Source organism: Callorhinus ursinus, unplaced genomic scaffold, assembly GCF_003265705.2.
Source record: "Callorhinus ursinus isolate GAN/ISIS: 27379988/994484 unplaced genomic scaffold, GSC_fseal_2.0 scaffold6, whole genome shotgun sequence".
Taxonomy (NCBI): Eukaryota; Metazoa; Chordata; class Mammalia; order Carnivora; family Otariidae; genus Callorhinus; species Callorhinus ursinus.
The window spans coordinates 46,621,162-46,638,731 of record NW_027397068.1 but is presented as its reverse complement, the minus strand read 5'-3'; the positions used below and the strand labels follow the sequence as shown (position 1 = coordinate 46,638,731).

General features: G+C 38.6%; 1 protein-coding gene across 7 annotated transcripts in view; it reads left to right on the top strand.

Moving 5' to 3' along the window:
• ARHGAP18 (Rho GTPase activating protein 18) overlaps nucleotides 1–17,570 on the top strand; it is a 187,239-nt gene that overhangs the window by 123,897 nt on the left and 45,772 nt on the right. For 6 of the 7 annotated variants that reach the window (XM_073893913.1, XM_025865359.2, XM_025865348.2 and 3 more), the window contains exons 2-4: nucleotides 6,550–6,743; nucleotides 9,756–9,991; nucleotides 13,729–13,792. In XM_073893913.1, the coding sequence (XP_073750014.1) occupies nucleotides 6,550–6,743; nucleotides 9,756–9,991; nucleotides 13,729–13,792 (494 nt within the window). The remainder of the gene's footprint in view (nucleotides 1–6,549; nucleotides 6,744–9,755; nucleotides 9,992–13,728; nucleotides 13,793–17,570) is intronic. The other variant, XM_073893917.1, reaches the window with a different exon arrangement.

Sequence of the window (17,570 nt, the reverse complement as noted above, 5' to 3'; positions counted from 1 at the left end):
CACATCGGGCTCCCTGCTCAGCGGGGAGTCTGCTTCTCCCTCTGACCCTCTTCCCTCTCGTGCTCTCTATCTCTCATTCTCTCTCTTTCAAATAAAGAAATAAAATCTTAAAAAAAAAAAAAAGAAAGAAATGGAGTTTTTCCAGCATGCCTTGGCTGCCCCTGCCTTTCCCACATGCCTTCCCCCATTTCTACCAGACCTGCTGGTGGCCGCTGCCTATATCCCTGTTCCTTTAGTGTTGCTCGCACATGAGTTGGTTTTGCCCTAGTTTTCTGTGAAAGTGATAAAGCCAGGTTCTGAAAACTAGCTCTTCATAGTGTCACCGAGCAGCCTTCTCTCCTCAGCTTTGCTTAGGCAACGCTGTGTAAATAGAGGGTAATCCTTTCCTTTGCTCCTTGTTTTGCTGTGTGTCAATATGTGGTGGACACTCTGAATACTTAAATGTGCTGTACAGATACTCCTATTTTTTAAAGAACAAGAATGCTGAAAGAAATAATGACAAATTTTAGTTCTCCCCTCCCCAAAAGGAAAGGGGTAATGTATACAAAGGGGAAAAGTAAATTTACTTGAAATGTGAAATTTGACTTACTCGATTTTTTTTTAAAACTGTAGCAATTGGGTTGTGTAGAAGAGATGAGGGGATCCCTTTTCCTGAGTTCTGAAGGCTGCCTAGGTGCGGGAGAGGCCATGGGGGTATTGCTTTCTAATCAACTTCTCACTGCCTTCGGGCATTTCCAGTGTTCTTTCTTCCTGGATGTCAGCGCCACTTCTGATAATTACTGCTTTCAGCTAAACAATAGTAGGCATTCACTTCCAAGGTAAAGAAATGACTTGGGTCATTCATAGGCTGCAGATCTTCATAGTCATTCAAATTCAGTGTATTTTGATGGACAGGGCCATTATGGAGTATTAATAGCTTGGCCATCTCCTGATGGCAGTGATTACTTCTTTAATGCCACTACCCTCCCACCCCCCCACCCCGCAAAAGAAAAATCCATACAGCAGAAACACCGTTTTTTTCGTTTTCTGTTTTGTTTTGTTGTTGTTGTTTTAAACACAGATAATAAAAAAGGAGAAGCAGAGTGAGTTAAACATTTTTGAAAATTTCCAACTTCTTTAAAACAAAGTGTTTTAAAAACAGGTATATTTGAAGTCACGTCCTAGAGTGACACAAAGCATATTTTAGAAAATGCTTTGGAAAAGATGTCTCATGCATTTTAAAGAGAGATGGTTTGATTGTTAAATGTATTTTTCTCTAGGTAGGTACACTGGTCATTTAAAAGTGTTAAGTATAGACTGTGGCAACATGATCACTTTTGGTTTTGCTGTGTGCGGTACAAACAGAAAGATTGGAGCGTCTGATGCAAAAAAAGTAAATTCTCTTTCTAGTCTGGTATAATAAAATGACTACTGAAGAAGAAGTGAGGACACTAATCTTGGCTCTACCATCACTTTACTGGGTGACTTTGGGGAAAATTTAACCCTGGGACCTCATTAACTCATCTAGAAAATGATGGGATAGGTTTAAATCCCTAGGGTCCAGTATCATTCTAAAGTTTATGCTTCAATAAATATGGCTTTATCTAAAATATACTTGGTCATTATGGTTAATGGTAAGTTATGGTGTAAGAAGTTTTGTTGCTGTTTTTTGGTGCATTAAAAACACAACAAGAAACCAAACAAAAATAAACCTTATTCTCCTGTTTTGTGTCTCCCAATCCAGGCACTTATTTCTGTGCATTGGAAATGAATGTTGGGATAAGGAGCATGAAAGAAAGTGTAGCTCTTTTAGAGAGGATCTTGTAAGAAAATAAAAGAAACACAACTGAATCTTAGCATCAGAGGACTTGAGGGAAGCAGACTTTGGGCCATGAAAGTGTCTAGATCTAGAAGGGTCAGAACAGGAGACAGACTGATGAGTATAGCAACAGGGTACAGAAAGTAGAGATTGGACCACATTGTTAAATAAGAGTTCAAAGAAACATCCTAGTTCCAAATAAATTTGCCTTGAGATGGTTGAGGAAGAGGTATGGATGACAAAGGAGTGTTAAGGAAAATGCACATTTTCAAATGCACTGGCCCAGAGGGAAGCTTAGAGAGAATTTCTGCCCCTTATAGTTGATAAATAAAAGCAAATGATGAAAGACATTGGCAAAGCAGGGGTTTTTAAATGACGTTCTATTCTTTGTCATTGAAGTATAAATTAAATATGGTTATATCATTGGAATAAGTCCCAGTTTTGATGAAAGGCTGTAAAACTAAACTAAAATAAACAAAGAAGTAGGTCAAGAGTTACCAGGAAAGCATGGCTGTTTCTTTCAGTAAGGCTTTCTGGAGCGTTCGTTGCCCATAGAACTGAAAAGTGCGCCTGGGTGGCTCAGTCATTAAGCGTCTGCCTTCAGCTTAGGTCATGATCCCAGGGTCCTGGGATCGAGCCCCGCATCGGGCTCCCTGCTCGGTGGGAAGCCTGCTTCTCCCTCTCCCTCTGCCCCTGCTTGTGTTCCCTCTCTCTCTGTCAAATAAATAAATAAAATCTTAAAAAAAAAAAAAGAATCGAAAAGTGCTTTTTGAGATCCATTAGGTGTTGTTTTTGAGAAATCCTAGAACAGTGGTTTTCAAAGTGTGGTCCTGGAACAGCGGGGGGTCTCCAGACTGTTTTAGGGGTCTAGGAGATCACAACTGTTTTCATAACACAAAGATGTTATTGACCTTTTTCAATCTCATTCTCTCATGAAAACACAGTGGAGTTTCCCAGAGACTACATGATGTGCAGTATCAGAAAAGATTGAACGCAGAAGCAGATGTGAGAATCCAGATGTCTTCTATTAAGCCAGACATTAAAGACAGTTTCAAAAAATGTAAAACAATGCTATTCCTCTACTTTTTTTTTTTTTTTGGTATGGAAAATAGGTCCCCCCCAAAAAAGTTATTTATGTTAAGATGTTTATTCTTATTAAATGAATTAATATATTATTTTTCTTTCCAATTTTAATAGCTAGTAGTGTACTCCTCAAAAGATATAACCTATAAAAGCAAAAGCTCTTTGGGAGTCCTTGAAAATTTTTAAGTGTATAAAGGATTCCTGAGACCAGAATGTTCAAGAATGGCTGTCCTAGAGGTTAAGTAATTTTTCTGAACCTTAGAAGAGGGCAAAGGTGACCTTATTAAACTATGGGAGGGGCAGTTATTTATAGTAAGTAGGTTTAACAGTGATACTAAGTTGCGCTTGCTCTTCGTGGTTACCCAGGAGGCAATTCGGGAGGAATTCTTCCTTGGTAACTCCAAACACACAAAGTAGTCAAGGCTATTGGTATTCTTCCCATTCTATAGATAGGAAAAGTCAAAGTTAGAGAAGTCAAATGGTTTTCCAAAATCATAGGGATAGTTAAGTAGAACCTGAATCATTTGGTACCTGGTCCCATATAGCTGCCTGTCATTTCTCTGCCTTGGTCCTAGGATGAATCATCAATCAGCTTGTTTTCTTCTAGCAGACCACCATCTAATGTATGGCACCGTCCACCTCCTGTGAAGAACAAATTGTGTCAGATCAGTTAACATTCTCTATGACAAAATAAATAAGAGGCATGAATGATAACACTGCGTGTGAAATTCACTGACCAGGGGGGAATATATCACAGAAAAATAGGATAAAATATACCCGGGGAAAATAAAACAAAACCCCACTTTTTATAAACACAGCATAAGAACATGTGAGCAAGAAGAAAAAGAAGGGACATTCCGTGAAGGCCCGTAAGGGTCTGTTAAGTTACTATTTGCTGATAATGTTAGCGCCCAGGAAAAAAAAAGGCATGGCGGTAATACTAGTTCGTGGTTAGAGCTGTAAAAGGTGAGAGATGTGCGAGTGTCTATAGAGTGGCCCTGGGATGCCTGGCACATGGGATTCTGGAGGGCAAGTAAGGAAGAAAAACAATTGTTTGCAAGTCAGTCAGGAGAGGGTAACTGGTAGTTGCCTATAGTACAAACTTCACGTTTCTTTGATTTTAGCACCATGTGTTGGCTTGGGCCTTTTGGAAATGTAAAATATTTCTGCTCTGCACTTCATTATATCTAGCAGATGTGACTTTATGGTCTTGAACCCAATTTGCAGAATGAATGTGGTATCAGATAACGTACTTCTAGAAACAGAAAAGAGGAACCAGTTAACTGGTTTCCTACCAGAACAGTTTTGAGAAGGGCCACACTTTTAGCCACTGCCTGTCTGGAGTGCAGAAGTAGAGTATATTCTAAGAAAAGAAGTGACACAACGCGTTTATTGATGTAAACTAATTCAAAAAAAATGTTCAGCTACATTTTTAGAGAAAATGTAACATCCATGGTGTGCTAAGGAGGGTGGTCCACCACTGAATGCTTGCCTCCTCCCTCCTCCCCGTGCTCTAATGTTTAAAAAAGAAAATGTTTTCTTCCAACATTTACCAATGATCCAAAAAAGAAAAAAAAAATCCTCCATTCCAAGACTCCGTATCATCAGGTTATTATAAAAAACCTATTCAACTTTGAATCTTATTAAAGTAAAAATATTGAGTCTATTCATTAGCACTAGGCGATTAGATTTCCGCTTTATGCCTGTTTTGAAAGCAGGGCTTGATATAGAAGGTATATTTACGTAACAGTGCTGTTGCTCAATGCCCTTGCGTTTTTCTGCACATGCTATCTTAATGGAAATTTACTGGAAAATTGTTGCCAGAATAAACACATTCCTTCAGAAATGAAAAGCTTAATGTACTTTTAGTTCAACTGCACCTCTTTTCTGTGAGCAGATAAACCAAATTATTTGGCATTAGTCATTATACTTCACACATTCCACAGTACTTACTGTGGTCTCCCACGGAACTAAGGGTTGCGGGAGATAGGAATTAGGGCTACGGCAGTCTTATAATGAGAGAGAAGACAAAAAGAAGGATGGGACATCTATGTATTTGACATGAAATAAACCAAAAATGAATCTGGTAGACATTCTGTCAATTAGCTTTAACTATCCTGGTAAAGCAGGATTAAGGAATAAGAATGTGTGGATAGGGGCACCTGGGTGGCTCAGTCAGTTAAGCGGCTGCCTTCGGCTCAGGTCATGATCCTGGGGTCTTGGGATCGAGCCCCACGTCCAGCTCCTTGCTCGGTGGAGAGCCTGCTTCTCCCTCTCCATCTGCCTGCCACTCTGCCTACTTGTGCTCTCTCTCTGTCCGTCAAATAAATAAATAAAATCTTTTTAAAAAAGTGGATAGGTTGAGCTGCTGATCACAGGAATAAAAATAGAACTTATGTTTTTGTTTTTAAGAGAGAGATAGCTTTCCCATTCACATTTTAATTTAAGAATCAGGAGTGTAAACTCTAAAATGACAACACTGAAGGTGTGGCCTGTGGGGCAAGGGCAAGGGACCAGGATGGGATACAGGGATGTAAACAGGACGGTTGGGGCAGGGAGGGAGGAAGTGCCCCTGAATTAAGGGATAGGGGAGGCAGACAATGGACAATGGAGACTGGAGGAAAGAGAAGCACACAAATATGTCTAGACTTCCTCCTGCTGGCCCTACTCCTAACGCCCACCCATCACCACACCAGACTTGCTACTGGGGAGATATCATAGCGATTGTTCATTCATGCAACCGGCATTATTAAAGTACGTAATCAGGGCAGAGAGAACCATCTTCAAAGGAATAAAACTGCCCTGTTAGCATATTACAGTTAAGTAGTCAGTTATATTTATTTGTAGCAATAGGTAATTAAGTGTTTTGATTTTTTCTAAGAAACCAGTTGGAATTAAACTGCTAGGTAGAATTGACCAGAGTTTAGTGACCCTCTCCTTTATGCAGTATTAAATTCTACTGTTTTAAATGATTATGGGAAAGGCCAGTTTAAATATGAAAATGTTCACATACTATTAATGTTGTTTTATGGTTTTTTTTTCATATGTGTAGTAAGAAAACCAATGTAGCAGAGTATTACTTCCTAACATCCTCCTGGGAGACGAAAGAGCAATTTGAAATTAGAATAACAAAACACTAGTTCCTCAATTGTCCCCACTCAAATAATATATATATATTTTTGAAATATTTTATTTATTTGAGAGCGAGCATGAGCAGGGAGGGCAGAGAGAGAGGGAGAAGTATTTATTGCAGATATTTGCTATATAAGGGCTGAGTTTTGTTTGTACGTATAAGTGACAAAAAGGGAATACTGTATAAAAAAAACTCAGTTAACTAATGACCTCTAATTAAGATTTAACCTGTTGCTTTCTAAGAACAGTTTTAGGTTTAAAGAAGTCTTAAAATAGTTTACGTGAAATGGAAAGGAAAAATGGTTTATCATATTGCTATTGTTTTTTTTTTTTTTTGCCAGTGAAACTTTTTGTTAGTTCTACAGGCATAATTACTGGTATCTCAAGGTATATAGCTTCAAAATACAGATCTCTTTGGTTTTGTGAAGGGGAACTTAATGAACTTTCCAAATTGTTCAGTCAGTACTCTGATGTCTTAGAATTTGTACTACTTCCTCATGTGTTAAAATGAACCGTGTTTTCTTTTGAATTTATAGTCGCAAATATGGCCAGTACACTATGAACCAGGAAATCACCAAAGTTCCCGAAAAGCCTCCATTTGACCGATCAAGTTCTCAGGATTCTCTGGATGAACTATCAATGGAGGACTATTGGACGGAACTAGAAAATATCAAGAAATCTAGTGAGAACAGACAAGATCAAGAGGTGGTGGTTGTCAAAGAGCCTGATGGTAAAAACTAAATAAGTAAAACTTTGTTTGTATACGTATTTCTGGGGGATGACCACAGGGGAATGACGAGGACATCAGAGCAGCAGCAAGAATTAAAGATAGGACAACCCAACTAAGATCATGCTAGTTGGCTTTTCAGCTTGAAAATTACTTGTTTGTGGCAGATTTATGGATGCAGCTGCCACATTTAAGTAACATGAGGAAAATCACTTCGTCTGAGAGATGGCTAGAATCTTGTTGGCTAGGCTTACTGTATCATAGCCCCCTAGGATTTGACTTGGTCTTTGAAGTGATCTAACCTTCCTTCTGCGTGGTATTCTAGCCACATGGTTGATTGTTCTCTAGTGAGTATAGATGCTGCTGGAAAGCTCCCTCCTTTGCAGTAATGCTGTTTTTCCATCGGTCAGTTAGCTTGAGTTGGCTTGATGTTCTTTACTTTATTGATTCACGATCTGCCGTCCTCTACCTTGGACATACTTTTTGCCTTTTGGAAGAGCAGAACAAGCCTATTTTATTTTTACGGGATAACCGTTCAAATGTTTGAGGATGCTCATCTTGTTCCTCACCAAGTCCTTCCAGAAGGAAAAAAAAAGATTTACATACCAGCCCTTCTGGTGGTTTTCAGACCTCTCTCAGTGCTGGTCATCTTATATACCTGATTGGATATAATGCTGCAGGTTTAGCCAGCTAGCCTGAGGGTATAGATTTGGACAGTGTATGGCATTAGCGTTTTCAGCCTCCATATTTGCTTCTTTCTTTTACTTGGTCCATAATTTGTCTCCAGTTTCTTTCCACCTATATTTCCCACAATCTCTACTATTATATTTGATATTATAGAAGAAATATAAAACATTTTTTCCCCTTAAAATTCATACGGTTTCTTTCAGTCTCGTAATTCAAGCAGTCACCAAGTTTTTGATGACCAATTCTGGCATCTATTATATTAGCTTTCTTTCTTTCTTCCTTTCTTTTTTTTTATTAAAAAAACATTTAAAAACAAGTTTTATTTTAAGTAGGCTCCACGCTCAGCATGGGGCTTGAACTCACAACCCTGAGATCAAGGGTTGCCTGCTCTACTAACTGGGCCAGCCAGGCGTCCCATTTTAACTTTCTTTCTCTGCCTTGTGCCATCCATATGTTTGTAAGTATGTTTTTGGGGTGTCAGTTGATCTGGATGCCAAAAAAATAAGAGTGCCTCCTGACCCACTAATAATGATCTCCTTTTCAGCAGAGGACTTCTTAAGTATATGACTTAGCACTGAGCTGTTAAACAGCATCTACATACATAGATTTTTTCCCCCTTGCTATGGCATTTTTTTGAAAAATCTACCAATAATACTTTAAAAAGAGAAATTAGAGATTTTTCTTAATTTAACATTTCTTAGATTTGTAAGATTATAATCAAGTCATTCTTTTGTTTGGGTTTTCCTTTATTTTACTCTCATTCTTTCTCACTTTACCAGTAAAATTGAACTTACTTGAGAAAATGAGTGCATGGCCCAAACATTCTGTCTCAGTGTTTCAGGATGGAAGCAGCATACCAGTTGTCTGCTGAATAAGGAGAAAATATTCCACAGAATATAGCATTCAAGCCTGATACATAGTTGTGTGTCATTTATCTGTTTCATAATTTTCCAAGACTAAAATAAATTTAGAGATTGTTGTTCATAATGTGATTATCAAGAAGAATTGGGAGTGTTCCTACATGCCCATGCTTTTTCTTTGACCTTAGACGGTTTGAATTTCACCTCTACTTTTTAATGGATCAAGTGATTCTGTATTCAAATCTTGTTTGCTTTACCTATCATGTCAATATCTGCTTTCTTTCCCCTGGCAAACTGGTTTCATACATGTATACTGAGTTCTACCTTAACAGCATTCATGATAATGGCTGACTTTTTTATGTCCATAAACAGTTTTATTGCCCAGCATGCGGAATGCCTGGCACTACGTTATGTTTCTTAAAATTGAGGGTATTAATACTAGATTTCTGCCCTCAAGGAGTTGATACAATGTGGAAGGATACACAGGTCATGGTAGAGCTCTGCAAAGCTCTTCCCATGTAATTTTCTCTCATGGTTAGGAGGAAGCCCGGACAGCTAAGCTTTAGGTTATAGATGAGAGAACAGAGTAGATTTGAGGCTGAGTGACTTGTCCAAAGTCACGTGGCTATGCAGGTGGAGAAATGGAGTGTAGATGAAGGTCTTTTGGGTCTCAAGTCATCCGTCTTTCATTTTCCTCTATAAACTTAGTGCTTGAAAGGAATCTATTCTCGTTATCTGTTTTTCTGTAATTTTCATAGATCTTACACAATATTTACTTTACTGTTTACTTTGTGCTTTCAGTATTCTGAATTATTATGTAATTAGCTTCCCATAATCTCTCTCTCTCTATTTTTGCTTAAAATAGTGTGCTTTTCTTTTTTAATTTGTAAAAAAAACAAAACAAAAACACATGAATCTGATGTGCTTACTACGGGGATTAAAAACTTAATTTGAAATTGATTAGTTCCTGATGTCTGCATGCTCTTTACTTTTTTGCCATACTCCCATGTCAGCAACAGTGAACAGAGAAAACAAGACTTTCCATCAATTAGTGTTGGACTCTGGGGCAGTGCTGAATTTAAGCCAAGAAACAGGGCTTTATTGGATATCTCCAGCATTGACTTCCTTCTGTAACTTGATGGAAGTAAGCTATCTTTTCATTGCTTGCTCATCTCTAGAAAGGGGGCAGTACTATCTTGCCCTAGTTAATCTGCAGGGAAGTTGTAGAGGTTAATCACATGTGAAGTCATTTATAATTTTTAATTGAGTATATATGAAATGGACCTAAAATTTGATATCTTTGTGGCTGGAGTTGATGGCAGTTGTCCAAGTTTCAGATAATGATTCTTAGCACTGCAGTTTGATTTTGATAGAAGAATGTCAGTAAGCGTGTTTGAAAAGCTTAAAAAAATGTGAAAGTTTTCATGTTTTGTGATTTTTAAACCCCATTTTTCTCTACTGTCTTTAGAGGGAGAACTGGAAGAAGAGTGGCTTAAGGAGGCTGGTTTGTCCAATCTCTTTGGAGAGTCTGCTGGAGATCCCCAAGAAAGCATGGTGTTTTTGTCAACACTGACCCGGACCCAGGCAGCTGCTGTTCAGAAACGGGTAGAGACGGTCTCCCAGACCTTGAGGAAAAAAAACAAACAGTACCAGATTCCTGACGTCAGAGACATATTTGCTCAACAGAGAGAGTCAAAAGAAAAAGTAGGTTTTCTTTTTTGATGTTAAAGCAAAGGAATAATTGCTTTGAACTGGTTGAACCAATCCAGTTTAATTCAGATCATTAAAAACTTAATGAGCACTTGTATGCCAGCCACTAAAGCTCCGTGCTGGTGGGGATCAAGAGAGACCTAGTCCCTGTCCTTCTAGAAGTTATACTGCTGGGGCGGAAAATTAAACGAGTTAAAATTCAGTGTGATAATCCTTGCATTAGTTGTCCTTGCAGTGTTAGGAATGGCCTGACCGCTCACATATGGGACTACCAATTGTTACTTATAGAAAAGTAGGGAGGTAAGGGATTCTTTCTTATTTATTAACTCCTGCAGGAATGTTTGCTTTTCCTGAGGCTCATTTGGGGATGAATTCAAGTGTAGGGTGGGGTGGTGAGGGAGCTAACTGCAGTATAGTTAGAAAGCAGGAACCCTGAAACATGAAATAACTTCCCCTTTGTGTCTAGTGCTTAACACAGTGCCTAGCACATAGAAGATTTGAGTAAATATTTGTCAAGATGATTAATTTATAATGGAAGCTGTTGGAATTGGGCGGGGAGAGACTGTGGATGAAGAGAGAGCAGGGTAGGCATGGTGAAAGTGAGAGACCTCGGTGGCCTAGAACACCCCCTTGGCGGGCTGCTCGTTACTCATCCATGAGCACGTAAGGAGCTTGCACAAAAGGTAAATTAATATCATCTCTTCCTTTATCAGGAAAATCTTGCTTCTAAAAAAAAAAAAATGTCAGCTGAACGAAATGGTATTCTTAGGGTTAAAGTGGATTTACATTCTGGATTATTCTCAGGTGTACTGACTAGTCCCGGCCTAGAAGACCCAGGAGGGTTGTTGGAATGAGAACAAACAAAAGGAATCTTGAACAGTGATGATAGTAGTACTAATTACTGCCGCCACTGCTGAACGCTTACTGTGCTAACGACTTTGCTTGCCTTATTTCATTTACTCCTTACAGCCATCCTGTGAGTGAGGTATTACCATTTCCATTCTATGGCTGAGGCTCATAGACTTTAAGTAACTTGCTTAATGTCCCATAGATAGTAAACCCAAATTTGTGTGACTTCGAAGTAGGTGCTTTTAACCACGACGTAGCCTACTGTATTTGGGTTTCCATATATGATTCTGATATTAAGTAATCTGAACATGAGATTCTATTTACACTACAAATGAAGGGTAACAAAAATCATATGATTCTAAAAAAAGAAAGGTACCTTTCTTTAGGTACCTTAAAAGATATTTAAGGTATCCTTCTGTCATGTAGAGGGTTTTTTTTTCTTTTTGTAGACATTTTATTCTTCCGAGAAATCCTTAATAGCTTCAGATTGCTACTGTATTTGCATGGGCAATTGTGGATCAACTCCGGTCTATTTGATGGGAGTTTTGGGGTCACTGGATTGCTCCAGGCAGGTCTCTTGTGCCTGAGAGGCAGTTGAACACTTGCTTACCACCCAGTGGTTATTTGGGACAACTACTGGGGTTGAAGGGCTGGACTAGGTTTCCAGATGTAGGAAAATGAATGGTAAGGAAATACAGTATTATGACATTTCCTTCCCAATTAAAGAACCCTCGCTAAGGGAGTTAAGAGGAAGTAAAAAGGGGGAGGGGGAGAGAACCGAGTCTAAGCAAAATATCTACTATGGGATTTGTGCCAGTCTCCAAGAGGATGTTGCTACTCAGGGCTAGAAGCAGCATTTTCCAGCAAATTCCCAATAATATCTAAGCCACATGGTTTGATTTGAAGGTAATGGGTGGATTGTATCATCTGATGGCACCATTAAGAGAGAAATAGCACAAGTAAATTAAAATCACGTTAACTTGCTTACACTGCATGCCTTTAATTGGAACACTGCCACCCATTAGAAATATGTCCCCCATTCCTCAAGGAAACATGGGCCAGCCATCGTCACTTGCAGTTCTTCTGTTCTCAAATAAGTACAAATTCAGCTCTTCCATTTTAAATGCTTCCTCATGAAGCCCTTGCTGACACTGGGAAATATAATACAGAAATGAATACCATCTGCACTGTTACCTTCACTTGCTAAGGAAAACGGTTCTGACCACATGCACCAAAATATGTGTTCGTGTGGAAGATTAGCATTGCCTACTGTGTTCATTGTGCTGTGGAGGGCTGGCCTTCCACAGTCTTGTGGGTGAAGAAGGGAGGATGGTATTTGCTCTGTCCTGAGGGGGGTTGAAGGAGCGTCCCGACCCTCATACCACTTCTGTGATTTGAGTAGTCACTGTCCTGAGTACGTCTACCCCTAAGAGGTGCACTGGTATCCGCTATGTACCTGCCCTGGTTTTTTTCTAGACTCTTCTTAGACTGCAGGTGAAGGGGAGAGTCCTTCCCGGCCAACAGCATGAGGTGAAATGTAGGCTCTGTCGTCCTTTCAAACACTTTATTTGAGTGGAGATGAAAATCCAATAGAGTGATTATTTAAAAAATAATTCTTTCAGACAGACCTCTGTGTCTGATTGATCTAGACTCCCCTTCCTGATTCCTGAATTCCTTCTGAAGACTGACTTGGAAGGACGAAGTATTGCCCAGCCACACTTACTGGTGAGGGGAGCCAGCCATGTCCTACTGTGTCTATAAACCCTTAGAGGACCACAGTTTTCAGGTGTCACTGCCCTAACCCCTTTGAAAATTAGTTTCTTTGAATATCTGAGCTTATATTCCCTGCTTGGTAATTTAGTTTTAATTTATCTCACATTTATTACTGCCTTTTTTTTTAATTTGAAGAATTTTTATTTTATTACCTACATGTCAACTTGTAATTTTGTTTTATAACAGCGTTATCAAAAAATAATTCACATACCGTCTAATTCACCCATTTAAAGTCTACAATTCAGCGATTTTTAGCATAGTCCCAGATTTATAACCGTCACCTCAGTTTTAGCACATTTTCATTACTCCCCAAAGAAAGCCCATTAGCAGGCTTTCCTGTATTCTCCTCCTCACCCTTAAGCAACCACTAATCTACTTTGTATCTCTCTATGACTTGCTTATTCTGGACATTTCATAGAAAAGGAATCCTATCTTGTGACTGGGTCCTTTTACTTAGTCTCCTGTTTTCAAGGTTCATCCGTGCTGTAGCCTGTATCAGTACTTAAGTTCTTTTTATTGCTGAATAATATTTTATTGTGTGGATAGACCACATTTTGTTTATCTGCTCTGTTACTGGATATTACCAGTTTTCTGTAAGTTTGTCTTTACCCCTCAACTAAGTAGTGGTGTGCTTGATGGCAAGGACACTTTTTTTTTTTTAATAAAGATATATTTATTAGAGTGTGGGGAGAAGGGTGGAGGGAGAGAGGGAGTGAGAATCCTCAAGCAGGCTCCCCGCTGAGCATGGAGCCTGACAGCCTGACGTGGGGCTCCATCCCGGGACCCTGAGATATAACCTGAGCCAAAAATCAGGAGTCAGCCACTTAACCGACTGAGTCATCCAGGCACCCCATTGGCAAGGACACTCTTAATGTTTTTCATATTCCCTACAGGGCTTAGTATTGTGTCTTAGTATTGTGCCCCTAGGGGGCAATCTAATATTTGTTAGATGATTGCTTGTTGATTATAAATATAGTACTTTTTTTTCTGTGGTGGTTATAATTCTGAGTGTGTTTCTTGTATCTGAAGATTGGTAATGGGATTATTTACAATACCATTTCTCTGGTTGTGAGTTGGAGATGACTCAGTGGCCCACTTTCTATCTTTAGGCTCCAGATGGTACCAACTCACAGTCAGTCAGAACAGATGAAAACAAACATCAAGGAAAAGATGGTATGTTGGACCTGTTCTCTTGTATTTTCCTATTTATTAGCATAACAAAGAGATACAACCTTTTAAAACATTCACCTTCAATTCTAGTAAGCAAATTTTGTTAAAATGCTAATATAAAGTGTCCAAATAGATAATTACATAAGGTTGGGAATATAGTGGGACTTTGATTTTTTTTTTTTTTTTGATGTTTGTGTAGCTCTGTTCTGACATCTCTATGCATAGTCAGTTTTCCCAACTGTTTACCATGTTCCAGGTACTTTGTGAAGATGTTTACCTAATTTAATTTACTCAAGAACTCTACATAGTAGGTACTGTCTTGAATCCATTTTACAGATGACAATATGGAGGTTTAGAGATAGGCAGTCCCTTTCCCAAGGCCATACAGCTAGTTAGTGGACCTGAAGAATTTGGAGCTCCATTCTGAGATCACAAGTTCTTAATTCATAAATGGATTCCTCTTCAGAAGGTTTATAAAGGCTTAAAAAACGGTATTTTGGGGAATTCATTATAATTCTTTTCATACTTTTTCTCTTCTATACCATGGGTGAAAATAAGTATCAAGACTTCGTTAGCACTTAGGAAAGAATTTGTAGCTTTTCCCCTTATTTGCAAAATGAAAAAAAATATTCCAAATGAACCTTAAAAATTTAATCCTTACTGTGTTATTTAAAAACTGTAACAGAGGTGGTCTGTGGTTGCCAGATACCAGCTCAGGGACTCGTCCTTGTTTTGTTTATGTTCTTCAGACCTGGCACCTGGAGTGCTCACGCCATTAATAGTGTTGTATTGGGATTAGAGGTAGTAGGGGAAGAGTATCAGGCTGACTGTGGAGGACTGGGAAGTGTTTCCCGCCTTCTCATCACAATCGGGTTAGTCCAAGATTACGTGCGACGTGTGGGAGGCTTGGAACATCAGTATCTCTATTTTTCCTTCCATACTTTTCTCAGAACTTCTCTCCTGCACCCCTGCCTTTAGAAATAAGTAAATAAGTGTGTGCATGTGTGTGTATGGACACAGACATGTCTATATGTTTCTATCTATCAAAGCCCTTGCTATTATGTGGAGGTTTCTTTAGTTGTATGTATATTTTTATATCAGAATGAAATCACTGGGTGTTTCCCCAGGTTTGCAGACCGGCAAACACTGAAGTGGCAAGCCAGCTGGAAGACCTAGTACTGGCCTGCTAGAGAGCTAGGTCATCGAGAGAGATGGATGAACCTTTTGTGCCAATGTCAGTATGCTTTGGGGAAGGGTGCCTGGCGATTGCTAAATGAATACTGAGGAAAACATTGTCCTTTCTTGATGTTTTCCTCCCTTGCCAGAGGTGGTAGGCTCTATAAACAGAAATTCTGGAAGACAAGTTCATTATAAGAGTACTTTCCAGGCTGGCTTGCAGCTGCCGAGTAAAACATGACAGACTTGCCTGATTTACATCTGCTTTTTCCCAAATGCTATGAGGTAGGCATAGAGCCTCCGATCAGAATAATAAGACAATATGTGTAACAGCGTCCGAGTCACTGAGTTTTTACCACTGCACCTGTTGTAGGCAAGGCCATAGTCTTTCGATGGTCAGTGAATTAGCCAGTGCCATGTACATACTGAAAGGTTTAGAACGAAGGGCACAGAAAAACATTGTCTGGAGTTCAAAAATGGAGCTCATTCTGTTTGAAATCTGAAGGTGTGGGTGACCTCGTCTATTTTAAATGTTTTCCTACACTTGGGTTTTTATGTATGTTCAATGAAAGATATTTATTCTAAATGAAAAAGTCACAGCAGTCTTAATGTTGCAAGGGTTATCACATTTCAAATTAATTAATCAGCTAAGTATTATTCTTTTCATCAAATTTTGCAAATGTATGCAAATGGCCCATCGTTTTTATACATACACTTAGAACATTAATAATGCCCAAATAATTTTAAAACTTTCATGTTTGTATGTATATTTACTTATTTACTCTTGATTTCTTTGGAGGAGGGATAATTCTTTTTAAAAATAAAGGCACTTTGGAATATTTTGAACAGTTGAAAAACTTTAAGGAGTTGTGTAAAATATTTATAACCCAGGGCTATTCGCTTCAAAACCAAAAGAGAATAAAGAAATTATACTATTTACACTTTAGGACTTTAAGAGTCAAAGGTTTATGTCAGAATTCTCTGTTAACTTTTCTCTATGAGAGTAGGTCATTGATTCATAGATATTTTTATTAGCCAATTCACCATCCATTTCTTGTAGCAATGCCTATTACCCCTGAAACTGTTTTTCCTACTATCTAACTTAACTTGATCTACCACTTGAACTCTTAGGTTCTTATGCTCCAAGTTTTTTTTTTTGTTTGTTTTGTTTTGTTTTGTTTTGCTGCCACAGTTTGGAGGAAATTCGTATATGTTAAATATATTGTAACTTAATTATAATTTCTCAACTTTGAAATCAACACAGGACATTTTTTTTCCAGGGGTACGGGTCTGTGATTCATCGGTCTTGTATCATACGCAGCGCTCACTCCATCACATACCCTCCCCAGTGCCCATCACCCAGTTACCCTATCCCTCCACCCTCTCCCCTCCAGCAGCCAACACAGGACATTTTTTATGTGGGGCAGGGGTGATATGGGGGTGTTGAGGGAAAAAAAAGAATAGTTTCAAAATTCTTGTCCATAAACACTCTGCTTCTGGAAAGGTAGCTTCTAATTTAAGAAAATGGCTAATTATTTCCCCCCACCAGAATGGTTTCCTAGGAAACCAACATACATATTCACAGTAAAACATGTAACAGTGGAAGCCAGTGGGAAAGGAAAACTAAAACTGTGCTTTGACACTTAATACTTTAAAAATTAATTGTAAAATGGTTTAGTTATTCTAATTAAAAATTTTTGCACAGGCTCTTGGAATAGCAACATAAATAGTATATAAACGTGCCATAGATGGCATCAGATAATTACCATCAAGGAGCTTCAGATTCATTCTTAATTTTGGAATTGGCATCGGTCACTGTTTACTTATTATTTTAACTGGGAGATGCTACCTGGCCACCGATGTAGTTTGCAGGGCCCAGTCCAAACTGAAAATGTGGGACTTCTTGTTGAGATTCCAAGGTGGCAGCAGCAAAGCGTTAAACCCAGAAGGGGATCCTTCTGAATGCAGAGGCCCAGGACAGCACAGGTCGTGCCCAGAGGCCCACCCTGCTTATCAAACAGAAGTAATGAGGCTAGAGTTGGATTTATTCCTAATTTTCTATTGGGTGAAACAAAAACATATTTTTTTTAATTTAAATGACTATAAACATATTTTTCTGAAGGCAGCAGTGGGAATAACACATGTATAGATATGGTATGCCTTTATTAAATTTTTAAATTTACTTTACCTTCTATCGCCTTGTGTTAGTATAGAAGAATGCAAATGCACTATGTAAGTTTGTTTTGTAATACATAGCTGCTCACCATGACTTAAAAGTCTGCAATGAGAAAAAAACAGTAATCCTGTTATTGGTTCCAAGGTTTTTCTAATGTGAGTTGTGTTTAAAACCAAAAACTTACCGAATTATGTCAGTTAGAACTATTTTCCTCAAAGCTTCAAAGCTAGTGTTTTCAGCAAAGAGGCTTGCCAATGTTAATTCTTTCCTAGAAGGTTAACAACAGACAGACAAAAAACAATATTAAACTAATTATATAGCCTTAAAATGTTGATGTAAATATCCAGAATTTATTTGACTAGGTTTATAGTTGTGAGGACCTTAATAGTCTTTGATATAATTGGGTACAAAACCTATTGGGTTCCTGTA